This window comes from Mchenga conophoros, linkage group LG6 (assembly GCF_057382185.1).
Source record: "Mchenga conophoros isolate Kocher_MC1m ecotype Shallow Benthic linkage group LG6, M_conophoros_male_GT1.1, whole genome shotgun sequence".
NCBI classification, from domain to species: Eukaryota; Metazoa; Chordata; class Actinopteri; order Cichliformes; family Cichlidae; genus Mchenga; species Mchenga conophoros.
The window spans coordinates 34,298,794-34,326,690 of NC_140531.1; the positions used below are offsets into that span (position 1 = coordinate 34,298,794).

Genomic DNA, 27,897 nt, shown 5'->3' on the forward strand with positions numbered 1-27,897 from the left:
AATATAAATTACTTCACTCATCGAAAAACCAAGCTAATACCTTATTGTGTGATATGATTTCCAAACGATTTAACATACTCATCTGTAAGACCCGTAACTGATAACAACGTAATGTAAATTTGACCCCCCACAGAGTTGGCACTCTTGGTTCAGTCCTATTCGCAATTTTACAGGTTTTTTTTTTCAGCGGGGCAGGGCTGGGCACCAAGAACATCCTAGTAGATGTGGTTGGAGAGAATGAGGTCGTGTATGATGGGGAAATAAAGACAGTGAAGAAAACTGGCGCACAAACGCCCAAATACACGAGCATTGAATGTGGCACTAAAATGTGTCACTAAATAAGTTTTTTCAAGTAATATTTATTCAGACTCTACTTAAAAGTCATATTCCTACTAAATAATACAAAAGTTATACAAATAGTTATATCAAAATATCCTTAAAGTACTTAAAAGTGCCCATTATGTAAAATGTCTTGAGTGACAGGTATCATAATGGATCGTAATTATTGTTTAATTGTATGTATATCACTCTAATGGTGCAGCTAAGTATTGATTGATTTTAATTATTTATATTATGCTGGGATGTCTGATCTATAGTAATACAGCATAATTTACTTGTACCTAAGTAATGTAAACGTCCATGCTTTCAGCCAGTGGTTTCAGAAATTGTCAGATTAACAATAGTCCAGCCCAATAATGTTCATAATGTAGCATCAGAGAGTCAATCATGTGTTTGTCGAGGGCTCGGTGCCCCCACACCGGACATGTGCCTCCTTGTGAACATGCACAAATTGTTACATGGCCTTCAAAGTGTAAATACAAACATTACTAGCCTAGCTGTGACTTAACAACTATTCAAAGACTTAGAGATCTATACTTACCCTTTTACGCACTTGTACAAACATCTGTAAAAACTATAAATAACCTGCATGAGGCTCTTTACTGAATGACAGTTTTATTTTATGTCACTTAACTTAACACATAACTGGGTTTTAAGAAGATGACATATGTGACAACTTGCTGCCACTGGGTATAGAAAGCAGTACATAAATTTATTTGCAGACTCAGTTTACTAACAAACTACCACCCCCCAGCTGTGGAGACACTTGCACAGCTGTCTTTTTATTTTGCTGTAGAACTATAACCCATAAACTGTTTTCCTCATAGGTTTTTATGTGTGTACATTGGGTTGTTTTATCTTTTATTTCCTCCACTCTCTTTTGGTTTTCTGGTGGTTTTCTCAGCTGGCTTAAGCATGTCTAAGTAAAGCACACTAAGGGGAACTGGTTAATCTTCATTTAAAAGGTTCAGTTTCTAGATCATACCTCAGTATTTTGCATACTAGTTTTTGTCATAATTTCATAGGATAGTTTAATTTGAACTCTATCATGATTTTTACATTTGATATTCCTCTGAAAAGGTGATGCTCCTCTATAATTTAATGGAAAAAAGTAGCAATGGGCACATTTTAGTGTGCCATGTGTTAGTCCTTGGCAATGTCTACATCCTAAAAGTGTGTACACTACTCCTATGATGCAATGGAGATAAATTATAAATCCGGTTAAGTACGAGTCCTGAAATTGTTATAATAACCCAGTAACATCACATAAAACTGAAAAGTGTGTCAGTACAAATGAAAATCAACTCTAAGTGTTACAGTCTCCACTGAACTGAAACCAGTGGTGTTGAAAGAGTGCCTAAGAAATGACGCTCATGCTTATGTTTCGTTGTAAATGGTTTTGACTGGAAATTTCAGAAGACTTAGATGTGTGGTGAGTGGGTGTAAAGAGCCTCTTTGCTACGGCAATCAGATGCCTTAGAGCAAATGGTGCAACACTTCCAAGTGCAGCTGATTAGTCAGTAAAGAACTAACTGAAAAAGAAAAATGATGACTGTTTACCCAATTATTTCACTGATAGTTTAAAGATATTGTGTAAACAAAGTCTAAAATTTAGCCTAAAATAAATATTTGCTTCGCATTGCACTGTGGTGGATTCCACTGACGCAATCAGCTGTAAACAGATCGAACTGTGTTAGAAATCATTAGAAAGTACTTAAAATTAGAAAATGTATGAATGTATTAGAAAATAATGAAATTGTGGATATCAACACATTAAACAACACCAAAAAGTTTTCTGTAGCACATCTCCTGTCTCAGGCCAAAACCTTTATCACACTGTCACCCACTAACACGCCTGCCTTAAAAAATTTTCAACTTAGTGTTTGTCAGTCCAGTGAGATTGGGTGTATTTGTTGTAATCTTGTCATCAGTCCAACGCCTGGGAGTGCATCCTGTCATGTGATTTCCTGAAGCTGTTACGTTCCCCCTCGTTGTGAACAGATCTGACATATTTCACCTGCAACAAAACAGTCAACCATACACAGAGAGCTTGAGGAACAAACAAACTCCTGACCAGCCATTCAGAGGTCTTCATTTCAGCGTGACGATGTGTGTGATATTTTTAATGCAGATAGCGGAAGTAACTTCTCTCTTCACACAACTTTAAGTTGCATCTTGCACGGAGAAGCTTGTTGAAATGCTATCTAGATGAAGTAAGAAGTTTGGATACTTTTTACTTTTATATTTCATTTTTGATTAAAGAGGAAGTTCAAGGGGAAAATGGAGGCGCACGAAAGTGTCGACTTTAAGAGGCTCATGTCAGGTAATGAAAAAAACAAATGTGCCTGTGTGAGTATGTGAGAAAATGCTGTGCTTGTTTAACATGGTGTCAGTACTCACAGTATGTACGAGTGTGTGAGACTTAATGGCAAACTGACCGTTTGTACTATGCTCGGTACACGGTCCCTTGGCAGTTTACTGCCAGTTGATTGGTTTCCCTCATGGTTTTAATCTAACACAGGTCACATCCAACACTACAAATCTTGTAAAACATTATAAAGTTTTGACTTATTAAGATGTGCGCGTTCTTACCTCAAACACAGAAGCCACAGAGAAAAAAGTAAACTGTTCCAAGTTTGCAAAACAATAGGAGGTGCAAACTAAATAAATAACTGATATGGTTGTTGATGTATTATTATCATCTCACTGAAAACTGAATACAGCGTATTTGTTTTTTGCACTGCTGGCTGAAAAGATAAGACATTAACAGACTTAACCCCTCAGATATCCAAGTTGCACAGATCGTGCAGAAACAATGTTTTCTTGATTCCTTTTAGTTTCTTTATGTTTGTTTTATGGGATTTTTTGTGATAACAGGAACTTTGTGCACATATCGTGTTTTGTTATATTGCGTTGTTTGTATTATGTGCATTAGGATCTTCTACTGTGAGCTAAATATACCTTTGGTTACAAAGCAAGCAACTTAACTCTGAACAAGTTACTTTAGTCATTTTTAAAGCTCTTTCTTACCTTTTACAGACAGAGCAAGCAACAGTACAGCAGCTTGCTTACAAACTTGTACTGTAATCTACTTTTCTGTGTTCACCCCAGAGGAAAGCACAGTGTCCACCCTGTCTTCAGACTCATGTGAGTACTATCAGACTGAGATATTTGACCTGCTGCCCAGCATTCAAGCTTCCCGACCTGAGCAGAACAGACATGACTTTTCGGAAGAGACCAACCAGGGTGGCCGAGAGGCCGGGGAAAAGAGTGGCCAGCTGTCCAGAGGACCCAGAGACAAAACATCCATGCAGCCACTCAGAAACTTGCCCATGTGTATTCAGGGAAAGAGGGGTGCCAAGTGAGTAAATCTTTTGACAGACTTCCCAAATCTGCTTCTTTTTGATCTACGTCTTACTTTGACATACATGCATAAACATGCAGTTAACTTATTACTTAAATAGAATACTACTGATTTACTTAAAGAAACATATTACAGTTGCGTATGTATATCTTTGAGCAGTTGTTTCCACATTCTTTTACTTAAGACCCAGTAGAATGATGCTTATGATCCCGCACACCTGTAGGGAATATTTCATTGGCACCTACCAGGATTGTTTCCAGATTTTTTTCAAAGCACAGAGGTGATCTTGGAAAAAACAGGGATGTGATATCCTAACCGTCGGCTTGATTTTCAGGCTTATGCTCAGCCCGACTGTGCTCATGATGAGTTTTCAGGGTATTACACGTGGCCCTGAAAACTCATTAGCACTGAATAGCTGTTTAGCAAATAAGCAAAACAAGTTCTTAGAACTTTTACCCAAGTAATCACTCAATTAAGTATTAGCACCAAGGAATAGCTTAAAGTAAAAGCACATTACTGAATCATAATTATCATATGCTGGTGCTTGATCTACAGTAGCAGTCCAGCAAACCCTCCTCTTTAATTTCTGTTTCAGCCATCTTAGCTGACTAAAACTTCTTAACACATTACAGCTGTGGTCGAGAAATGCTATTGTTAAACAAGTTTGAACCAAACGACAGTTACAAGTGTTAACAGAAGTATTAAGACAACAAAAAAGTGTTTGAAGTGAGCACTTATTTTTGTACAGACCTCAATCATTTGCTGACACACTTAACTGGTACTTGGTCAGAGGCTATGCATTAACGAATGTTGGATTTCTTTAAAACATAAAATGTCTGATAGCTTATATACATGTTTAATTTCTGATTAAATGTATCATGATTAACCTCTAAAGCTACCATGTTAAATTAAACAGGAGTTCGTTAAATTTATGCTATTTTCTAGGGAAAGGAGGAAGCTGGAAATCAATGATATTAATTTTTGGGAGTCCTGGAGGAAAACTCAGAGCACCAACAGGAAGAGGGTGAGGGAACAGATAAAAGAAGCTCTGTCTGGCCTGGTGCCATGGCGGCAGACCCTCCGGACCATCGAAGGTGAGATAGATTTGTGGTGAATTAACTTAGTATGTGCTGTGACTGAACCACTCAACTATAACTCACCTAATTATTTGTTGCAGGCAAGTTTGGAGTTGGGGTGAAGTCCTATTTTGTTTTCCTCAGATATCTGATTTACTTGAACCTGCTACACTGCGTTCTTATCGGGGGTTTCATTGTGGGTCCATCAATATTTTATCGCACTGACGAGCATGGTAAGTCAGCCGTGACAACAGATGGCAGCAAATTAACCACAACTAGGAGCTGACATCTAAAAATAATTATTCTCTCTGATTTTACAGAACCGTTGATATTTAAAGAAAGTGACTCTGCTTTAGATTTCTTCTTGGGAACAGTAAGCTTTTGTGTTCTAATCTACGTGTAGTATTTATTAGCAATAGCCCCACATGTTTCCCATAATCTTTTCCTTGTCTTTTCTGCAGGGCTACGTGAATCGTTCCCTTGTCTTCTATGGCTTTTATACACGAGGATCCCTGGATTTAAAGTGCTTGAACACACCGTTGCTGTACCTCGCTGGAATCTTCTTAATCATATTTTTAAGTCTCATTCTGGTGGTCCGCAGGTAAGTGATCCACAACAATGCAACATAATAGGTCAAAATGATGTTTTATTTACGTACATTCACCTGTGATAGAACAACAGTCGGCTACAAGCACACCTGGATGCTCGGGAAGCGTTACAGCATGAACGTGAGCTATAAGATCTTCTGTGGCTGGGACTTCACCATCCAGGATCCCACTGCTGCCGCTCTCAAACACGGCTTCATCAGAAATGACCTCAAGGTGAGTGGCGAGGCACTGACACCCTCATAGTAAATTAGCCAAACTGGTGGTGAAGTTTCTGAAAAGTTTGTGAAGTCTTTAAGTCTAACTATGTTTTCATACATACGCCTCAGAGAAGAATAAAACGAAATAAATATAATAGTAAGACCACCAGTGACCGCCCCCTCAGCCTCCTACTGGATGCACGTATTGTATCAATTTGAAAATCCTACGTGACTTCTTTCTCGACTTACCACATTCACAAGATTTTCACAAAACTTGACCTCTGACCTTGACCCTGAGGTTGAGATCACTGAGATCTGAACTCGTTAGTGGATGCACTTATGGTATGAATTTCAAAACACAGCTCCTTGTTCTCAAGTTATCACATTCACAAACATCCTTTAACACCCGTGGGGTAAAATCATGTGCAGCATGGTGGCGCAGTGGTCAGCACTCTTTAAAGGAAAGCTGCGGACAGTTTAGGGGCTCTGTATGTGTTTACTGTACTTCTGATGTTTTGCTGGAGTCTTCGGGTAGCGGTGTGGATCAGATATGGTCATCACAATAGTTTCTGCTTCTCTACAGCTTTTCCTGGAGGAGCAGAGTTTCTCTTTAAGGGCGGCTCAAAGGACACTTGGAGAGAAGGTCCGTCTCTACCTGCTCAGAATCGTCCTGAACCTGATTACTTTATCTCTGCTTGGTGGAGCCTTTTACCTCATCTACTTCGCCACACAAACATCTCTGAAAAAGGTAATGGTTTGATGCCAAGTATTGCTAAATAATGTGGTTTCCTCTTTAGCATGTATTATGTTATTTGATTTTGCTCCCCACTTTAGTATTTCTATCCGCACTTATCTTTGTCTCCTTCTGTTTTGTCTCCTGTTTTATCTTGTTGAGGACTCTCTCCAGGTACATTCAAATAGTCCAAAAAGATTACCTCTATCTGCTTTTTTAAACATTTACATGACCTGTGCTACTTGGTCAATTATGTTAACTGTTTTCATAAATAGTTGGATAGCACATCACTATTATTGTGGGATGGCATGTGGGATGATCTCCTTTCATAAAGGGTGGCCTGGTGTCTCCTATGCTGCAGCAGTTAATAAAGGAATCAGTATCCTTGGTATTTGGGGAATTCAAACAGCTCTTATTATGACTGCCATGCAGTTCATTCTGAGTCATTTCTCTAACCTTCCTAATTGATACTTTCTATTCACACATACTCTCTGTGTCTCTAGCTCCTATTTTCCCTTCTTAGAGCTTGTTTGCCCCATATTAATTTCCACATGTGTTCATTGTTTCCACCTTTGCCTAATCAGCCCTCTGTGCAGTCCCTTGTTAAATGTCAGCTCTTTTTTTAAGGCAAGCTGACTTTCTGTGTCTCCGTTTTCTTTTCTTTTTTAATAACAACCATAAAAGTTTTACCTTTTTGTTGTTTAATGTGCTTCTGTGTCTTGAATTTGGACCTGCTCTCCTTTAACACCTAACAAATGTGCTTTTTTAAAACAATACTTTTGTCTTTCTTGGTTTTCTCATTCCTAAAGTAAATAAATATTCTTGCTTTGTTCAAGTATGTATTTGTTGAATTTCCTTAATAGCTGATAATGTATGTGTGTCTTAGGACAACTCTGGACACCACTGGTTGGTCAGTCTTCTCCTCCAGTATTTTCCTCCCATCACCATCACCTTTGTCAATCTAGTCCTGCCCCACATCTTCCGTAAGATCTCATCTTTTGAAGACTACTCCTTCACCATGCAGGTGAATGTCACGCTTTTGAGGTAAGCTGAAAAGAGACATCAACTTTTACTCTACATAAAGGCACACATGTATTTGCATATTTACTGTTTCTTTTCTTCAGGAGCATCTTCTTAAAGCTGGCCTCCTTGGGGATCTATTTATTTTTTGTCTTCACAACAACAGAGCAAGATGCCAAGGTGATACAGAGCTTTAATGACACATCATCAAGGGTTTAAATTATTTTTTTGAATCCATTTTAAACAGAATCTTTGTGTCTCTTCACTGTTTCAGTGCAAGGAGAACCAGTTTGGTAGAGAGATGTACAAGCTGTCCATCTTCAACTTCCTCGCAACTTTCTTCAGTGTCTTTTTCTTTAACTACCCCAGGAAGTGGGTTTGATTGACATTAACAGTCTGTTTCTTTCTCAGTCATCTTTGTGGTTTGAATGGAAAGATCAGCAATGTCTCTCCTTAGTAGATGACAGGACAGATTCGATCTAAGCCATCTCCCTTATCTTTAACAGGTTGGTACAAGAGACGTATCCAAGATCCTCCCTGGCCAGAATATCAGGGAAACAGCGCTTCCTGATACCATTCAATGTGCTGGACCTTGTTTACAGTCAGACTGTATCCTGGGTGGGAGTCTATTACTGCCCTCTGCTGCCTGTCATAGGAATCGTTTCATTGGTTGTCACGTTCTACGTTAAAAAGGTTAGATTATTATAAACTCTTTATATTCCTCACTTTATTATTTTCTATCTGTAAATTGGTTAAATAAATCTGTAAAAGAAAAATCCCAGCTGTCTTGGGGAGAGAAGCAGGGTATGCCCTGGACAGGTCGCCAGTCTGTCGCAGGGCTAACACATAGACACAGGCAATTCATACAATTTAACACACATTTGGGAAGCTGTAACACAAAATGTTGCCCTTTCTTACAATAGTAAAGATCTTTAAAATGAATCCTTTCCACATCAGATCCAAAGGTTAATCGCTTTCCGGTCCAAGCCCCACATCTGGTAAAGTTTTTATGCAATTCCAGCCAGTGTTTTGAGTAACCCTACTAAAATAGCATCCTAAATCAGATATTAAAAAAATATTGTTAAAGGATAGGCACAAATCAAGATGATCTTTAAGCAAACAAGAAGCATCAAAGAGGTCAGCAGGGGGGGAAAAGCTTCAAGGAGATGGGTAAGATGTACTCAGGTGAGCTGAAATAAACAAAACCGTCTGGCAAATAAAATCTGAAGGGAAAACTGACTGATTTGGGGATAAAATAAGTGGAGTACATTAAGTAATGGCTATATAGAAGTCTGGTTTTAGTATAAAATGTGTTCAAACCTTTTTGCTCTGCCTCTGTGTCTTCAGTTCAATGTCATGCGGTGTTGTGTGCCAGAGCAGCGGATGTTTCGAGGGTCCAGCTCTTCAGTTTTGTTTCATTTCATGTTGCTGCTTGGTCTCTTCATGTGTGCAGCGACACTGGGCTTCAACCACTATCCGCTACAAAGCACTGAGGGCAGAAACGCGTAAGGTTTTCACTCCAACTGCATCTAACACCGCCCGTCCTTCTTTCTTTTATTTTTAATTTGAAACCTTTAAGGATCAGAATTAAACCCATATTTATATTTTATCTTTATTTACTGCTCATTTCTCTCATTTGTATTACCTCTGCCATCCCAAGGTCCTCCTGCGGTCCATTTAGAAATGAACAAACAATGTTCACTGTGACTGGAGGCTGTGTGAAAAGTCTCCCCAGCCCAGCCCAGACCACTATCCGCTACCTGACTTCTGAGGCCTTCGCCCTACCACTAATACTAGCAGAGATGTAAGTATGCAAATAACTCCGCACCCAATACAAATATCAAACCTGTATTTGTAGTGTTCACCTTTACCAGCTCACCCTCCTTTAAGATTGTTTAAACACTTTTCGTTTTGTCTCCTCAGCATATTCTTAACCTCGTATGTGTCTCGGAGACGAGCCAATCAGAGGGCCATTGAGAGACTGAAAGACATGCTAGTTATGGTAAGCACATGTCCAAAATCCTTCCAGTCCCTCCACCATATTGGCTGGTAAGTGGAAGCTGGTATGCTTCAGGCTAGTTACTTTAAAGCTCCTAAATAAGTGAATGGGTTAAGAGCCATAACTTTTAGGTATCTACATAGACCTACAACTACATAAAATCTTTTCTACTGCACATGTGCAAAGTTACATGACAATATGGCTCATTACTAGCTAGGTCGAGAGCATCAAAGGCTCCTGAACGACTGCCATTCAAGCATTTCTTTAAATATGTTTAAAAATTTGCATGTATGTGTTTCCCCCACAGAGCAGCTCTGATAAGCGTTTCCTGGTGAAGCAGCACGCCACGATGCTGAGACAGCGAAATAAGCACCACTGAGCTCTTTCTGCGGTCATTGAAGAGGACGTCACGCTCAGTCACTAAAAACATCCCATCTATGCTTTTAAAAAGTGGCTTTGGTCTCCACAGACTTCCTCTTAAAACTAAAATACGGTTCTGGCTGCTGACAGCCAGGCCAAGGTGTCAGATGGCAGAAAAAAAGAAAAGAAAGTGCAGGCTAACTCTTGCTTTATAAAAGATAAGAGCCACAAATTTAATCTTTTCCCCCTTTTCCCTTTTTATATTGTAAATACTTTAACTATAAAAACCTTCCTCCTTTTAATGGCAACAACTTTATTTCTATAGCACATTTCATTACATATAAACTCAGTGGGCTTAACACATAAAAACACAAAAATGTGTGTGGGTTTGCTGCCTCGAGGCAGGGAAGACAGCCAAACAAAACAACAGCACTTGTCCATGAATACAGATGTTTCCTGAGTCCAGATTACAGTGGTAGCATGCACAGACAATACTAGGCACGTTATGTTACTAACTTGTTGCTGTTTTATCTGTTAATCTGTTAAGGATCTCAAGTTTAATTCCAGGAGGAGACAAATCCAGCCTCAGGTGGTCACGAGGTAGTGCCGGTCCCAAACCTGGATCAGTGGGAGGGTTGCCAAATTATTTCCTTGGGTAAATAAAGGGAGCAGCTGAAAGTACCTAACACCCTGAGTGACACAACTTGGTTTAATGAGTATCACTGTGTTACTACAGATGGGAGTAAAGCCCTTTAAAACAAGAAGCACTCTCAGAGCACAAACGTCCACCAAGGTGTCTCACTCTCTGGGCAGTATTTACTTTTACAGGAACAGTATTGTATTTTGTACATTGTCCATCCTGTTTTCTGTTCTTTTTAAACATACTTCAAGAGGTTTGCAGTGCAGTAAAAACAAGTACAAAGTGTGGACTTTTGTTATTTCCCCATTAGTCTACTTTCCATAATTTTGTGTATACTTATTTTTTTATTTATGTATATGTTACATGTGTCATGCTCATTTTGCAGTTATTAAAATTCAATTACATATTTGGCAGAAATATCAAGTGAAAAAAGTTTTTGAGGACAAGTTTGTTTTCCCCAAAAAAATTCTTATTGGGGAACCCTGTACACATCAAAGTGTTATGTATTTAAACGGTTAAAACCTGTTACTGTACATAATAACATCATAATAAAATAAATAAACTATATTCACAGAGCATCCCATATGAACATGTTCTTATCAGTTTGAACACTTGATGTCATTTTAAATAATTCTATATAGGATTATCATCACTTTGACCTTCAGATCAATCTACTGAAGGAGAGGTCAGAGGTCAAATGTAACATGGTGTTTTAAACCATTATATGGTACTTGCTATATGCTGACAATACACACCACACTCACAAGAATTATAGTTGCTAAATTATAAGGCTTTTTTTTTTCAATGTAGGTAAAAAAAAAATGTCTTCGTTAAATCGGTATATTCGAGCCGTGTGAAGACGATTTTTTTAACTTTGTGTAACGTCTTTGCATTGTTGTTTTTATGCGTGTTTTGTTATATTTATGTTTTGCAGACATGTGACCACTAACCACATGAGCTTAACTTGTCAGCCATTCTAGAGCCAAGTGAATAAAACCTTAGTCATACTGGTGGTTGATCAGCTGCCAACCACCAGTCATGAGGGGAAAAAAAGTATCCCAGACTGGTTGGCAAAAACCCGTGCCCTTTGGTAGAATATTGCTGAGGTGTTAGTTTGAATGGAAGTGATAGACTTGTCTATAAACACTGTCCAGCTACTCAGAGCTGTAGTGAAAAGTGGGATAATAATGGTAAATGGTAAATGGCCTGCATTTGTATAGCGCTTTTCTAGTCCATAGGACCCCAAAGCGCTTTACACTACATTCAGTCATTCACCCATTCACACACACATTCACACACTGGTGATGGCAGCTACATTGTAGCCACAGCTGCCCTGGGGCGCACTGACAGAGGCGAGGCTGCCGGACACAGGCGCCACCGGGCCCTCTGACCACCACCAGTAATCTGGAGACCATTTGCCTTCACAGTAAAAGCTTTCTTTTGAAACATGTTGGAGCTCTAAGGCACAATTTGTACCTTGAAGGCAAACTTTCACCATTTCCAGTTGCGTCACACTTTTTTTTTTTTAGGTTTTACTACCCCTAATACTTAGCAGATGTTTGAAGACAAACGTGGAAAACTACAGGTAACCAGGTAGTAATCAACGCAATCAGTAGGTGGTTTTTTTTGTGCAGCACCTTCTTTGTAACCGATTTCACCCAATGAAAGCCAGTAACCTCCAGAACCACCGCCAAACAGTCGGAGAAAACACATTTTTCTCTAGTAATGGTTATATCACACCCAGTATGGTGGAAAACACCTGAGCAATGTGTGCATAATGTCACAGGAGAAACCTCTATATCTGTGTACTGTCCCATGTCCGGAGCAGCTGGCCTGCTTGCATCTTTTTTGCTGATGTCCCTTAATGTGCACTGTCCCTCTTAAATAAACAAATAAATATAGATACCAAAAGCTAAATAAATAAACTTATTCCCATGGAAGATGAATGAAAAACTTATATCAGAGCTTTTTACCACTTTTTACCACTTTAACTGTATTGAATGTTTTTGACATGTTAATCAAAAGCATTTAAACTATTCATCAAAAGGAAGCAGGCTCATTCTTTTATTTCTCCTAACATCTTGGGTGTGGTGTGGATTTATGCAGGTTATGGATACAATTTGTTGTACATAAGGAATGTATGCACATACACTTGTAGAGTAAACAAAATATGTTGAAAGTATGGTGGTCACGGTCACTCAAAGACTTTAACTGTGGCCTCACTGTGTCCTTTAATATTGACTGTGCATGTTTTTCTCCAATTTGATCAAAATCTTTGTGCACATTTTAGCTATATTTGCATTTGACATCACAGAGATCCTTAAAATGAAGTTAACAGCCCAGTATGTTATCTGCTTGCAACACATGTGTAACACCCTTGCAAGCCTTGGCAAGCTGAAGAAACCATGCCCAAAGGTACATGAGAGGGTTATGGAGAAACGTCAGGCTCTTAATTTTTTGCCAGTTTTGGGTGAGTTGATTAATTTGATGTAAAACTGGGAAAATTTATTATTGTTATTATTGAATAATATTGTTAATGTGTGTGTTGTTTTTTCCAGCTGTGGCAAGTTTCCTCGTCAAGATAAGTAAGTGTGTTAACTGGGTGCTTAAGATATGTGGCTAAGATGACAGAGATCTTCACGCTTTTCAGATGTTTGCTTCTTAAAAATACTCTCAGAAACAAGGTTACAGTAATGTGGACAGTCAGTGTTCGAACAAAAACAACAAGAAAGTTGATATTTTCTTTAGATTTTAAAGTTTTATTGTTCACTTTAATGAAAAGCATTCAATAATGTCTGATGTGTTTCATTTTGTATCAGTCAGCATAGTGGTGCTGTGGTTATCCCTGCTGTTTCACAGCATAAAACTTCTAATGTGTCTTTGTTTTCCCTGTGTCTGCTGGCTGTAATTACAGATATCAGTCAGTAGTCGGTAATACCAGGAAAACCACTTTTCAAATTCTATAAAGCAAAATGGCTTAATGAGTGTCCTGTATGTGATTTAGGACCTTTTTATTATTATTGATGTACAAAATTGCCAACAGCAGTTAAAGACTGGTCCCTGTAAGGTGCAAATCACCATTGCTGGGGTTGTTACTAAAAGAAAAGTAATAGATTACATATTACTCTTAATTTTAAAGAAATGAATGTTTTTTGTAATTTGTGTCACAACTCATTGAATTTTGCCTAACATGGCCTGAAAAGCTTTTGTGATTCCACAAAGTGCTGTAAACATCCCTCTGAGATTTTGGTCCATTTTGACATGATATCATCACACAGTTGCCTCAGATAATCTGAATCTCTTCTAACATCACCTCTCAAAGGTTGTATTTATGTGATTTCTTGATGCAACAGGTCTGCCGGTAATCAGGCCTGGGTGTGGCTAGTGAAAATGAAATCAGCTTTTAAAAATTCCCAAATAATTCATGATTTAACAAGCGGGGGAAATTACCTTTCCAGATAAGTCCAGGTAGGTTTGGAGAGCTTTTGCATTTACTTCTTAGTTTAACATTAAAAATGTTTTTGATTATCTGAAACTTTAAAGAGTGACGAATATTTAAAAAAAACAAAACAAAACTAAGAAATCAGGAAGGGGGGAAAAAATTCCACATACATATGTTTTTTCCATACATCAAAGGTATCTATAATTTTGTACCAGTGTCGTACTAACATTACAGCCTGGGAAAAACAGTTCAAATAAATCATTAAAAGTCCAATATTACAATGAAACCCATGCCCACGCAAGTTGTAAATAAACTTCTGACCACAATTGTACGCTAAAAGTCACTTACCTAGGTCGCTGCATGTTGATGCTGAATAGCATCTTTACGCTGAGCAAACATATCATAGAGTTCATCACCTTGTCTCTGAGGCCGACCCCAGTCACCCTTTTTAAGAACCTAATTTCTACAATTCAACCCACAATCTTCCTTCAGTCACTACACACAGCTTAAGGTCACAGGTAAGAGTAGCAACATAGACTGAACGGTACTTAGCCGGTGTTATTGAGCATAGTTTTAAATCTTTTTATAGTTTCAAGTTTGCATGCACAGTTGTTTCATTTGCTTCTTTAGGTGGATCAAGCTCTTTTCGCCCGGTGCTGACTGGTCCTGACCTGGCCTTCAGTGGCCCGAGGGTGGTTTTCCGTTGTGTTGCATCTAACGTCTCCCCACCAGTCATCTATGAGCTGATAAAGGATGGACGTGTGCGAATTGGCCGCAATAGAGATTTTCAAGGTGGCCAAGTTGCATCATTCCCTATCAAAGTAACTGCAGCGTCAGAAGGGTCATACCACTGCAGGGCCACAGCTGGAGGAACCAGAGAAATCAGCAACAGCATTAAGCTGAGAGTAGTCAGTGAGTATCGGATGTTGGGTAGTTTATTAAAGCTTACTCAACTGACTTTCCCCTTTTCTTCACCAACTGTCTTTTATTCCCTGATTTCCAGCTCCACCATCATATACCAGAGTGACCTCTGAACCCTTCCCCCCAGTTGCATACGAGGGGTCACGCATGGCCCTGAGTTGTGACGCTGAAATGGGGTCCAACCTTTCCTACAGCTGGTTTTTTAACAGGAAGGAAATAACATCTTCGACTTCTCTCTCCTTCCACTTTGTGGAAAACAAGCTGCTGGTGGAGAGGGTAACTCCTGAGTATGCTGGAAATTATTCTTGCAGTGCTTGGTCCAGCGTGAATGGGATCAAAAGGATTTCCAGCAGCACAGAGGTCCAGGTGACAATCAAAGGTACATATTAACAGAATTTACAAAGTTTATAAATACTACGTTTGCTACTTAGCGCTATCAGCCAGTTTAGTTCAGAAATATCTCATGAAACACTGAATAGATTTGCATGCAATTAGGTCCATTGTAATGTTCCCAGAGGGCATTTTTAATGAGTTTTCATTAGCACTGAGGGATTGATATTTTTTCCATTTCAGTGAAGTTAAAACTCTTCCTCCTTCCTCCTGCACCAGTCTATGTTTCAAAGCCAGAGATCTCCTTCTCCGTTCATAAAGAGGGAACCAGTTACCATGGCAATGTGACGTGCTGGTCAACAAGAGGGAGCCCTCCGGTGAACTTGTATCTTTTACTAGACGGTAAAGAAGTGAACTCCGTCACAGCAGCTCAGACCCTGGCTGCCTGGTTCCTTGTAGTCGTAGTCCCCGAGCTGGACATGGGAGAGGCACGATGCCGGGTGAAAACCGAGAATCAGGACCTCACAAGTGAGCCTGTGAACCTGGAAGTAGGTATGAAGATGTGTGAATGATCTCGGTCTTTACCATAGACTGTAGATGGATGCAACCAATGCAAAAGTGACTTAAAGGTGCATTCTTTCTCCTGTTGCCCATTAGAGATGCTTACATTACAATACAATATGAAGTTCAATGTGTAAACGATTCAGATCGGGGGATTATCTAGGATTTCCATCGTGATTTGTCACTATTTAAATAAAACTGAACTGAATTGAAGTTGCGTTCAGTAAGTGTTGATGCAGAAAAGGATCCAAAACAAAAGACTGACCGTTATTTAGTTGAGGTTTATGAAAATCCACAACAGAGAATCAACTAATGAATCCAAATGTCTGAAAAAGTCATAAAGCATAATCAGCAGGGAGAACTGAACTGAACAGGCCGACAAAGGAAGGCAGCAGCTATATCCACAAAGAGGTGAGAGACACCTGGAAGAGACAGAGAAGTAAAACTAAATACTAAACACACAGACGCTGCCAAAATAAAACAGGAAGTAACTAAAACATAAACACGGCTCCCACAGACCAAGAATTAACAACAAGACATGGGAACAAACTGAAAACTCAACCTATGAAAAAATTAAAAAGCTCAAACACATAATAAAAAAAACGAAACTAGAATTACAAGAATAGAGAAAATCACAAAGAGGAAAACTCTTAAGTAAGGACAGACACAGGACCAAGACAAGTAGACTCAAACCTAAGAGCACAAATTCATGAGGAAAGCGTCGTTTTTCTAGACTTGTTTTTGCAACCAGACGAAACGCCCCCTGCTGGCCATTAGAAAGACTGCATGTTTAAGACACCTCTGCATTGATATGTTTTACATGAAGTCTATATTTTATGTGAGATTTGTGACCCTCTCTTCCTTCTTCTTTGTCTGTCAAGTTCCAGTTGGAGGAAATGTGAAAGTGGAGGTGGAATATCTGTACACAGCTGATTCCAAACTGACTACAGCAAGGCTGAGCTGTCACGTCAGCAGAGGAACTTTTCCTTACATCTCCTGGCTCTTCAATGACTCTGTCCTTCCCTCTGAGTCTCATCCGGATTCCCACACTCAGCCCATCCTGCCTCACATTGCCTTCGCTGACCGAAGACGATCCCTCATCCTCACTAAGCTCAGCCCTGAGGAGTCTGGGTATTACCGCTGCAGGGCCAGGGACAGCTACGATGACTCTGGGCCCTGGGTGGAGAGTGCAGCTGAGCTGGTCCAAGTCACAGGTGAAAGACCAGGACTAAGAGAGGAGTAAAACTTGTGGAGTAGTCATTTTGGGAAGTATACTAACTTGCTTTATTATTGAGGTTTATAAACTCCATGTAATGGTTCTCTGCAAGAAAACATACAGTACCAATTGAAATAAGCAGTCATGATAGATCATTTCCACCTTAAGACCGTCCCTTGAATCTTTATGCCACAGTCCAGACATGAGTGTGGTATTGAGCTTTTTGTCTAGCTCTCTCCAAGAAGGCCAAATTATGCTTTAAAAAGGATTTCTGTTCAACCCAGGCTTTTGTTCACATGCATCATTTAATATAAATGTGTCTTCCTGTGGGTTTCTGCACTTTTTATGCCTTCAGTCAACTCCATGTCTCAAGCAGCGTCCTCAACCGAAACGCCACCAAGTCAAAGTAAAAATATTTTGTTTGTTTTATTAATCTTATTTCTGCACAAAAGTTTGGGGTCATGCAAAAAAAAAAAAAATCTAAATATTTTAAAATATTTGTATTTATTAAATGAAAGTGCAGAGTGATGAAAAGTACAGTCGATTAAATAATGAATTTGAAGTTATTTTGCCCTCTAAATTCTACTTTTGTCCAAGGAGTAGAGTTACAGCATTGTAGTCTTCATTGATTGTCAGTAATTCATTTTTTTGAATTCTTTAATTTTCTTTTTTTTCCACCCTTTCTTTGTGTCTAAAGTCTTGATTTTTGTGATTATAGTTAGGATTCCTGTTATGCTTCCTTTGTCATTCTAGTGTATTACAAATCTTAGGTCTGGTTTTGTTTTAGTTTTGTTTTGTTTTTAGTAATAAGTTTTGGTTTGTGATTTCTTGCATTTAGGATTAAAAGAGGATGCTAGGGATAGGGTGAGATGGTGGCAGACCCCTACAGGGAGCAGCTGAAAGAAGAAGAAGAAAAGAGGGTTCTTGATTATCATGATAGCCCCCCTTGTGCTTCCTGCGTCATCTTGTTAGTAGTAGGTGTCAGTATTCATGCCTGTCAGTCTCTTTGGGTTATTCTCTGCTTTTACTTTGAAGGATGTTTTCTCCTGTGCCCTGTGTCAGCGTTGTTTCCTGTCTGTCTTCTTTTGAGTCCTCATTATTCTCACCTGTTGTCAGTTGTGTTCACCTGTGCCCCCCACCCCCACGTAGCTCTGCCTGTCTTTGTGACATAACCTGCTTTGGCTGTTTAGCGTTAGTGAAACTTCCTGTTCTGATCCTAGTGCAGTCTCTATCGCGATCTTCTGCTCTCACCCCCTTTTTTCAGATTTTGAGTTTTTTGCATTGCACTTTTTAAAAGAAAGTGAATTTCAGCGGGCTTTTTGTTTGTGAACTCCATTGTACACAAAGCACCACCTACAAGTGAGACTGGTTTCATGGGTACTGAATAGATGCAAAAACATCACCTCAATAGGCAAAAACAGATGTGTTTGGTGGCCCAGCCAGACATACAACCAGCTGTTTCTTTCTTACATAATTCTTGCATATTTTGGATCTGTGCTGATTGACCTGTTGTACGAGGAAGCTGGCTCCCGACAAGAGCGATCCTAAACGTCTGTCAGCTAAATCCATTTTAATCTGCACAAATCTTATATTTACCTCCACATCATACCCCAAACCAGAACATTTCCTCCATGAGGCTTGACAGATTTGTTCTGTTTTACACAAATTTTCTTCTTTTTAATCCAAACATATTTGGACATCTGTAGCAATTTTGCAGCTCGAGGTTTGTGGGAAACATTTGATAAAGGGAGACAATGAGGTGTTTGTGTCTCTGTCAGGAGACTCTTTGTATTCTTGCTCAGTCCTGCAAGTTTCCAGCATTGAATGTTCTTCCTTTGTTAGAATAGCCTTTGGCCTTTTTAATGAAAACAAAATTGCGTAAAAATGTAACTGTCATTTAAAAGTCATTAATGATTGATTGATAACGTTTTATTGCTTATTGCTTGTCATTTGCAACATTTCTGGTACAGTTTATACTATTTTATTTCAAAACAAATATGCAGTTCATTCAAACTTGTAGATGTCACAGGTGACCCTAAACTTTTGTGCAGCAGTGTGTGCGCTGCCTCAGAGTGTGAAACTGTCTTCGTCTCATCTCTTTCAGGTTTTTGCATGAACATCACAGAAGCTGTCACCATCGCATTCTGCTGCTTCGTTCTCCTCATGCTAGCAGTGGGTTCAGCCTGCGTGTACAAGATGTTTGAAAACAACCAAGGTGTGTGTGAGAACCAGGAATCCACTGATTGGTACACACGCAGGAATTCCTATTAAAACTTCTTGTCTTCTTGTCATCTTATCTGTTGTTCCAGCTCATACCAACAGTGTTCCAGCAAAGTAAGTTTTACACCTGAAACACTCCAACTATAACTAAGTGTGATCATCTTATATTTACATAACACTTTAAAGCCTGAAAAATGAAATAATGCAAGAAAATTCTTTTTTTTAATGGAGTATTTAGCGAACTTTCTGATGAAGTAAAAAAAAATTAATTAAATACTAATTTGCATATAAGAGTTGTAGTTTGTATCATATTTGCTACATGTGGTATTGTTCTGCAGTTTATTCCTTAAAAATGTATCATGCAATTCATTGCAGTGTATTTGGGGGGGGGGGCAGATAATAATAACAAATATTTTTATTTATTGTTTTATTCATGAAACACTTTAAAGAAGGAATTTACATGACAACCCAGCAGCTAAATTGATTAAGTAAAAATAAGTAAAAATCTGGAAAGAGAATAACAAAAAAAGACAGAAAACACAAACGATGAAACAGAAAATAATAAAAACAGCTGAAATACAGTAACCTTACAATGAAACACTGAGACATAATCACATTAAAGCAAGTCTGTATGCTTTAAAAAATATATATATTCAAATGTCACTGAGCTTTACCTCCATAGGTAAGCTGTTACAGTCAAAGCATCTTGGAGTTTGACTTAATTTCTGAAGAGTCAGACGGGTTCGACTCAGCTGCAAAGTGGCTCAATTTTTTTAAATGACCTGAACCGAATGTGCTTTAAAAGGGATCAGCACAGAGTTGAGCTTATTGCTTATTGCTTGGAAACTTTCAAAGTTTATGCTTTTCGATGGAATATAGATATTCTGGCCTTTCAAAATATTTTAACCACGAACGGGCTCATATCTAAAATATCTGGACTTTGATATGGCTCTTTTGTTGTTGTGTTATTATTTGCATGTGCATTCTTTACATATTTTCTTTTATAAACTGTTTAACGCTAAGGAAGGATTGTTTGTTAGTTACATCATCCTCTTCATAAATGTTTGTGCCATCTCACCCCAGCTCTGATGCACTCCAGTCTGAACTGACGCCCCAGTCAGGGGGAAATATGGCTGATACTACTGCTACAGATTGTGATGTTCAAAATCAGGTATGCAAGCAAAAACTATAATACTACTATTCAGGATCAGTGAAATGTTAGTGTCCAGTCACACTCTTAATGTCCCTTTCTTTCCTATAATTAAGAAATAAGTATATGTAAATTCACTGAAGGATTTCTGTAAAGAACTACTGCATTTGGTACATAAAACAAGGAACACATTTTTCTCCACTTTCCTTAGTGTGTCAATTTTCCTGTTCTGAGCACAAATTCTATATTTTTCTCAGGGGGATATTTTTGGAATCTGATAGGAAATCACACATGCTTGAACAAACTGATAAGAAATAATCAGTGTACAGGAGACATAAATATATAGCATAAGCTTTCAGACTCAAACTATGTAAACTACATGAAGATTTTGAAGATGCCAAACCCACAGACTAGTGAGCTGCACCAATGGTTCCTAACTGTAACAAGAAAACATTAATTTATTTGTCAGTTCTTAACCTCTACACCATAACCTCCACACTGGCATTTGCCAAAAAATGATTGAGGGAATTTAAGCTGTTATAAATGGCTTTTTGACCTAAAATCTGTCAAAAATAGGTGAGTCATATCACTATATATATCGATCACATCAAGTAATTTAGAGCCAGAAAGAGCATTCCTATCAAAAAGCAGCTGCTGCAACCAGACTTTTACAGTATATATCCTTTATTTATCCAGGTAAAAAGTGTCATTGACATTAAAAATGTGTTTTTCAAGAGAGATCTAGCCGAGGAGGCAGCAGAAACTGTAACAAATATAACATCACAGTTCTAAAAACTTACTGGAAGTAAACAAGAAGGACTGGATTGATGACAATATTGGCACAAATATGCAGAGTCATAAAATACTTCAAAAACAAGTCATTTCCTTGTTTTACGTAAAAATCCTTCATAAATCCTGTTCACTACAGTCTATTTGCTAAAATAAGCGACGATATTAGACGTTAAAAAAACAAAACACAAAGACATTGGAAATCACTTTTTGGCACAACACCAGTGTCCTGCATAACTACTGGTATGTGTGCTTGTGCCCTGATGTTTCATGTGTGGTGCCAGCTAATAACAAAAACAGTTCCTGAGAGTCCTCGCTCTCTGTTGTTCGTGTGTTTGTGTGTTTAGATGTGTGACTGCACAAAGGCACTTATTTTGAACTGTCAGTCATGCAAAACTGTTTTTTCTGGATCCAAGAATAAAAAAAAGTGAGCAGAAAAAGTTGCATTTAAGCCAAAATCAGCTCCCTTAGATGTGATTGTAACATATTTCTCTCTCTCTCTTTCAGATCACTGAGGTCACAGTATGATGCACAAGACTCCTTCACCTCCTAATACAATATTTAATTTTAAATGTTTATATTATGTTCATATTTAATGTTCTTGGGTTACTGAACTTTCTACATGGCACTGTTGGAACATTCAGTTATAGACAAGTGCGAAATTGCATTGCCTACCTCCTGTATACTGTTATTTTGATGCAAATAAATTTTTAATGATTAGATTACTTTTTGTTTCTGGTGTTTTTGCTTTTTTTTAAATTTTATTAAAATAATGCAAAAACACATCACAACACTTACTTTCAGTTTTACTTTACACTGTGTTTCACGTGATATTCATAGCAAACAACACCAGTTAATTAGCTGATATGACAGAGGCACGGAGCAGGGAGGTCCAGAGTAACACTATCAGTTATTTGCACATGTTTCGAAGAGGGTGTGTGCGTACTTTTCCACATGCATTGCCTAAACACACAGTTTAAAACTGACAACTGTCACACTTGTGTCTGACAGCAGCTCCCTGTAATAATTTTCAAGGACTAATGTTGTATTAAAGTCTGTTGTTTTTCCAGAAGATGCTTGCTTCCTTCTTTGTGGTCATTCTGGGTAAGCAACACAAAGGGAACCACAGTAAACTTAATATTTCGCAATGTTAAAATCTTCCAATCTCTTTAGTTTCTTTCTCGTTTTTTCATCCCTGCAGGGTTGTGCTGCTGCTTTAAGGAAAGCAGTAAGTGAGCGTTACTGTTTGTATGTGTGTATTTTAATTGTGTTGTTGTTGATTCTTTTTGTGATATTTTCATTGTCTTTCCTTCTATTCTTTATAGGTCAGTTTTTTCTGGGGCATCCACAACTGTATGGCCCCAATGAGGCTTTGGTGAAAACGTATGTAGAGTTTCAATGTGAAGTGCCGAACCACCCGATAAATCACGAAATCCTGCTGCAGATATTTAAGTGGGTACATTCAATTTAACCACTGTGGTGAGACACGTTACATTAAATGATGACATTTTTCTAATTACTACCCTTTTTACAGGGAGGATGACCCCAACAAGGCATTGGGTGAATACACTTCACTGGAAGGGGAGGCCGCAAACATTCCCATGGTTATCAAAAAGCGTTATGATGGCTATCTGAAGTGTGTGGCTAGCGTACAAAACCGCTCCATCTCTCATATTAATTCCACATCCAGCAACCTACACTATTTAAAGGTTATCGGTGAGTCCCTTTATTTATATGCATATAAACAGTTGCTGACTATCACTCTGGGTTGTCTTTATTATCTTTTAATTATTTTTTTAATAAAACTGTTTCATTGTGTTTCACCAGTGCTTTGGATATAAAAAAAAAACATAACTGCTTTTGTTTTTGAAGTTTGGGGCTGAAGTTTGGGGAAACAGTAGTCAGTATCAATAAGCATTACTGTTGTTCAGAAAGTGCACCATGATCTCAGCCTGTTCTTGTGTCTGTTCTGCAGAGCCGGTGAAAGGTGCACAGATCATCAATTCTGGTCCAGATGACTTCTTTGAGGGAGAAACACTTCAGCTAATCTGTCAACTTAGCGCTGGAAATTATATCTCCTACAAATGGCTGCACAGTGATCAGCTTGTATCGCCGTCTTCCCTCCGTCGTATTTATGACAACCAGCTCACGATCTACAGGTTAGTGACAATCAAATGAAGCAATCCAGCAGGTGCATGTTACTAATAATCAACAGTCCACTTACATTTGAGCTTCTGACAGCGTAGGATTATCTAAAAAAACCACGTGCTGCAAATCAAACGCACTTGATTACCTGATCCTCACCAACTGCAACCAAGTTTAAGTTTAGTGAAATACAAACACAGCCAACAGCTCATACTCACTGTCAAGCATGATGGAGAGCTGATGATTTGGGCTGGTTTTGCAACAACAGATGTTTTCAGTCATTGAGTTGTTCATGAACACCTCTAAGTATTGCACAGTCAAATGTGAGGCCATCTGTCCAACAGCTAAAGCTTTGCCCAAACTGGGTCATGTAATGATTCCAAACATACATACAAATCTACAACAGAATGACTGAAAAAGAAAAGAATCAAGTTCTGATTTAAATGCTGTGGCAGGACTTTAAAAGGGCTGTGCGTAAATGAATACTACTAAAACTCAATTAAATCAAGTAGTATTTTAAAGAAGAATGGGCCAAAATGTCTGATGTTTTACGGTGGCCCTGAGAGGCCTGCAACTTAAGAAAACACCAGTAATAAGAAAAACGCTGCAAAAGCACACAAAATACAACGGAAAAAGGAAAATAGAAATAGGAAAAAACTGATTTCCAAAAGCACAAGGGAAGTGTTTCTGGGGAGACAATAACCCGACGGACATGTTGCAGGAACCCAAAACATGGTAGGTGTGTTTTATCATGATTCATATAATACTGATGATGGATTTTTAGGCTAATAGTTAGGCTAACACACTTACCTCTCATCTTTTCTTTCCTCACAAAACCGATAGATCCTCCACTTCTCCACAAGTGTCTCCCAGCGCAATTCTTAGCATATTTTGGTTCCTGCAACTGGTCCGTCGGTTTATTGTCTCCCCAGAAACACTTCCCTTGTGCTTTTGGAAATCTGTTTTTTCCTTTTTATGTTTTCTTTTTTCCTATCTCCGTTGTGTTTTGTGTGCTTTTGCAGCGTTTTTCTTGTTTCTGGTGTTTTCTTAAGTTGCAGTCCGTTTGGCCTCTCAGGGCCACCATAGATGTTGCTGTTTGTCAGTTTAAACAAGAGAAAACATTGCATAACCATTAAGAATAATCATTTAAGACTGATTAAGAAATCATCAGCTAATTTATAAAACAGTCATTCAGACCAAATGTTTTGACAGATACAAGGTTTTTAATTTACCAGGTAGGCCCACCCTAAAGCATACCTGATATTCTTCTTTTGACTCTAACAGAAACTAACAGGGACCTGAAACTAGTGTGATTAGACCATAAACTTATCAGAAAATGATTTAAGAGTCAATCTCTCATAGACTCTAGAACTCCTCTAGACTTCTTTTACGTAACTGGAGGAGTTGCCCCCTGCTGGCCATATATTGACACCTATTTTTCCTGTACAGTCTATGGAAACAATAAATTCAAATATTACAGGAATAGTTTTCTTTGTCACCCTCAGAACAAATCCTCAAGACAGTGGCTCCTACAAGTGTGTGGCTACCAACGTCTTCAACAAAACAGTCTTCACCTCCAACAGCTCTGAAATTGAAATCACAGTCAAAGGTTAGCACTCATTTTGTGGGGAAAAATCCTTCTGGTCATGTTTTCGTAAATTCATCATGGTTTGTTTTTTTTGACAGCAGATCAACAAAATAACATCACTCTTCTTACTCTTCTTTCAGAGTTTGTGTCAACCCCTGACATCTCCTTCACTGTGTTAAAGGAAGAGCCACAAAATTATTTTGCGATGGTTGTCTGTAACTCAACACGAGGAGATCTGCCTATCACCTACTCGCTGTACCGTGGGAAAGAGCAGGTCATCAACATGACAGTGGAAAAGAGACATTACGTATTTAAGCTTCCTTTGGTCATGGACCGCCACTTAGGCTTTCTCAGATGCCATGCGAGCAACGGAGAACAGACCACATACAGTCAGTGGTTGCCCTTGCATGTTGGTATGTTTTTAAAACTGTTAAGAAATTACTGAGATAAGCATGTGTTTTTACAGTTAACATCTATTTGTCTTGACATCCCTTTCTGGCATCCAACAGTCCCTGTTAGTGGACCTGTGACAATGCATTATGACTACGACACTGGAGAAAACTACGCTGTAACTGGCCTGAGGTTCTACTGCAAAGCCGAGAAGGGATCACATCCACACTATCAGTGGTTCCACGACAAAACCCTCCTACAGGATCGAGGAACCTACTACTATGTGGTGGACCAGATGCCACAACGATCGATACTCCTGCTATCTGTGGGGAGGGAAAGCGCCGGGACGTACTACTGTGAAGTATCAGACAGCTTCGACAACAGCACCGCCATAAGCAGCAAGAGACGATATTTGGATAAAGAAGGTACAGTTGATTTGAGTCAAACATACAGATACCAGGTGACAGCTTAAATCATCTCTTCATCTTCCTCCCCCTCTAGTGCTGAACCGCATTCCTGACTTTGTAGTGGGAGTTGTATTTGGAAGTTTTGCCTTTTTGATTTTCCTGATGTCTGCTTGTTGCTGGATTGGAGTGATTTTCAGTGAGTACAGATGCTTTTTCTTTCATCTCGTTTTGCAGCCTTTGCATTTGCTGCTGAGAAATAACATTATTCACTTTCGTTTCAGGGAAGAGGCAGTATGGAGAAAAGTCTCTGTGAGTTCTTTGTTTAATTCTGAAACTGCTGAAAAGTATAGTAACTATAATGTCAATGCTTCCTATGTGAAGGGAACTGTGCTACTTCCTCCAGAGTCAGGTTTTTCTTTGTTTTTATTGGGGTGTTATCCACCATAGGCCACTGAAAGAAACAATGGTGGACTATAAGTAACAAAGTAAAGTGGCCCTGCTTCCTGTTTTCCTTTTGCAGCACAGCGGCTTTTCAAAGAACAGCAACAATGAATGTAATGTTCAAGCCTAGATTCTTATTTGTTTGTGGTTAAATATTAAAGCTATCAAGGGAAAAACTCTACTGTATATTAGATGCTACACCCTTCTTGTCTACAGTTAAGACTCACCATCACAGGGTTACCAGAGAGCTATGAGTACATTTGTGATCCTGTCTTTAATGACATGTAAGATTTGGGGAGCTAAGATTGAACATGGGGTGCTGTGGTTTGGAAATTTGGAAAAATTGGGGTTTTTTTTATGATAATGGAACTGAAACAAGTGATCAATGTGTCTTATAAAAAATGTCACATGAAATGCTACTTACTTATTTTTGACTTCACTAAAATGGGTCAGCTTTCAACAACCTAACAGCAGTTTAAGATATAAATAACGAATGAAATAAAATGAATAACATGGAAGTCTGTGGAGATTGAATCACTTTGGGGTATTAAAGTAACTGTAGTTGTTTTGAATTTGACCACTTTTTTCACACCCCTTTCTCTCCTTCCCTTGTATGGGACTATAAAAATGTCTGTGCTTGCACACTTAATCATTCTTAAGACAGCTGTAGCCTACATGTGCATTTTGTCTCTTTGCAGGTGGAGCTTGGAGATGCAGAGAAGCAAAGCTGTATATGAGGACGAGCTGGTAAGTGGCGATTTCTTTAGTGCATTCAATGACATACTGATTGTATTGTACCACTTTACTCCCAGCACAGTAAGCACCACTCAATAATGTCTTCTTATAGGACTTTTCAGTCCACAGTGATGATTCTGATCTGCTGAAAGCAGCGAGAGAGGATGAATTCGATCAGGTGAGGCCAGATACGTTTCTTTTGTTACCCAGTTAGAGATAAACAAGCCGTTGAAGTATTTTGTTTGTTTTCTCCCCTCAGGCATCTGAATCCTCTGAAGATGAATGGCCCCAGATTCAGAAGAAGACTTTGAAGGATGAACCAGTTTAAAGAACTACGTGGATGTTTGCTCTCTAAACGTGAACTGTTGTAGTGAAATAAACATTTGGTCAGTGCTGCAGCGTCCTTACAGCATGAGCACTTTTACCAGTTATCTGTAAAACATTGTGAAGGACAAGTTAAGTCAGAGGTGCCAAGTTTAATACTGATGAGGATGAGGGAAACAAAATTAAGAAAGAAAGAACTCTCTTTAACCAGTGGAATCATTTTTGACCCCAGTTGTATATTTATATGTGCCTGTGTGATAATTTTTGATTGCAAAATTATTTTCTAACACGAGTTTGTCAGTTTACTTGTTCCACGGCTTTTCTTTGTGCTTTACAGGAATTGGGCGATTTGTATGCATGGATTAAGGAAAGTTATGTGGGGTAATTAATGTGTTTGTTTGGTTTGTTTATTTTTATCATGATTTTCACTCGTAACCTCTACATTGTAATGTTTTGCAGTGAAAACTGGCTAACAAACCAGGATATAGCAAGCTCCGAGTGTTGCAGAAAATATTAAATATTACACATTTAAAAACAACAAATTTGTTCAGACTGTGTCTGGGCTATGATGATTTTATTGTAATTATTTGTTGGTCAAACTATTACAAAGTTATCAGTTCATCTATATTTTGGTGTGAAAAATGATGATAGCATATAATTTAGCATAGAAATTTTATTTTATTTTTTTTGGGCGGGGGGGGGGGGGGGGGGTGGAATGGTAAAACGTTTAATACAAGAATTCTCTAAATAAATCATCTTTCGTTTGTACATTCGTGTTTGTCTTAACTCATTTCTGGATAAAGACTTTTGAAACACATAATTGACTACATTATAAAATTTATGAATTCTAGTCATACATGAATGAGCTTATGGCCACTATAGTCAGTAAAACCACTTGGTTA

At 38.6% G+C, this 27,897-nt stretch overlaps 3 protein-coding genes across 4 annotated transcripts; all 3 read left to right on the plus strand.

Moving 5' to 3' along the window:
* Positions 1-2,331: 2,331 nt before the first annotated feature.
* Positions 2,332-10,912, plus strand: tmc8 (transmembrane channel-like 8). The gene is made up of 16 exons (XM_085277665.1): positions 2,332-2,662; positions 3,451-3,700; positions 4,649-4,797; positions 4,881-5,012; positions 5,100-5,152; positions 5,241-5,380; positions 5,453-5,600; positions 6,168-6,332; positions 7,204-7,361; positions 7,442-7,517; positions 7,612-7,709; positions 7,844-8,030; positions 8,685-8,842; positions 8,998-9,141; positions 9,261-9,339; positions 9,644-10,912. The coding sequence occupies exons 1-16, from the start codon at positions 2,620-2,622 to the stop codon at positions 9,713-9,715; spliced, it is 2,052 nt and encodes a 683-aa protein (XP_085133791.1). The 5' UTR covers positions 2,332-2,619; the 3' UTR covers positions 9,716-10,912.
* Positions 10,913-12,700: 1,788 nt separating this feature from the next.
* LOC146573099 (Fc receptor-like protein 5) lies at positions 12,701-21,687 on the plus strand. Of its 2 annotated transcripts, XM_085277672.1 has the most exons (11): positions 12,701-12,806; positions 12,895-12,921; positions 14,409-14,690; positions 14,782-15,078; positions 15,309-15,581; positions 16,472-16,804; positions 17,162-17,212; positions 18,911-19,021; positions 19,116-19,140; positions 20,110-20,197; positions 21,473-21,687. In XM_085277672.1, exons 1-11 carry the CDS (start codon positions 12,701-12,703, stop codon positions 21,491-21,493), a joined length of 1,614 nt encoding a protein of 537 aa, XP_085133798.1. In that variant the 3' UTR covers positions 21,494-21,687. The 2 variants fall into 2 exon arrangements, 1 of the variants encoding a protein (XP_085133798.1); XR_014892784.1 differs by lacking the exons at positions 19,116-19,140; positions 20,110-20,197; positions 21,473-21,687 and adding an exon at positions 17,645-17,780 and having other exon boundaries at positions 12,713-12,806.
* Positions 21,688-21,813: 126 nt separating this feature from the next.
* LOC146573100 (platelet endothelial cell adhesion molecule) lies at positions 21,814-27,687 on the plus strand. Its single transcript, XM_085277673.1, has 13 exons — positions 21,814-22,069; positions 22,167-22,193; positions 22,291-22,417; positions 22,500-22,681; positions 22,941-23,124; positions 24,616-24,719; positions 24,839-25,111; positions 25,208-25,513; positions 25,590-25,691; positions 25,777-25,804; positions 26,635-26,683; positions 26,784-26,849; positions 26,931-27,687. Exons 1-13 carry the CDS (start codon positions 22,039-22,041, stop codon positions 26,997-26,999), a joined length of 1,548 nt encoding a protein of 515 aa, XP_085133799.1. The 5' UTR covers positions 21,814-22,038; the 3' UTR covers positions 27,000-27,687.
* Positions 27,688-27,897: the final 210 nt, after the last annotated feature.

Bases quoted from the DNA above. Each gene is read 5' to 3' on its own strand.
- LOC146573099 (XM_085277672.1), top strand. From the start codon at position 12,701: ATGTGTAACACCCTTGCAAGCCTTGGCAAGCTGAAGAAACCATGCCCA. The intron at 16,805-17,161 runs GTGAAAGACCAG...TTATGCCTTCAG, and splicing joins TGAGCTGGTCCAAGTCACAG to TCAACTCCATGTCTCAAGCA. The intron at 19,022-19,115 runs GTGTGTGTGAGA...CTGTTGTTCCAG, and splicing joins GATGTTTGAAAACAACCAAG to CTCATACCAACAGTGTTCCA.
- tmc8 (XM_085277665.1), top strand. From the start codon at position 2,620: ATGGAGGCGCACGAAAGTGTCGACTTTAAGAGGCTCATGTCAG. The intron at 5,601-6,167 runs GTGAGTGGCGAG...GCTTCTCTACAG, and splicing joins TCATCAGAAATGACCTCAAG to CTTTTCCTGGAGGAGCAGAG. The intron at 9,142-9,260 runs GTAAGTATGCAA...TTGTCTCCTCAG, and splicing joins CCACTAATACTAGCAGAGAT to CATATTCTTAACCTCGTATG.
- LOC146573100 (XM_085277673.1), top strand. From the start codon at position 22,039: ATGCTTGCTTCCTTCTTTGTGGTCATTCTGG. The intron at 22,194-22,290 runs GTAAGTGAGCGT...TATTCTTTATAG, and splicing joins CTGCTGCTTTAAGGAAAGCA to GTCAGTTTTTTCTGGGGCAT. The intron at 26,850-26,930 runs GTGAGGCCAGAT...TTCTCCCCTCAG, and splicing joins GAGAGGATGAATTCGATCAG to GCATCTGAATCCTCTGAAGA.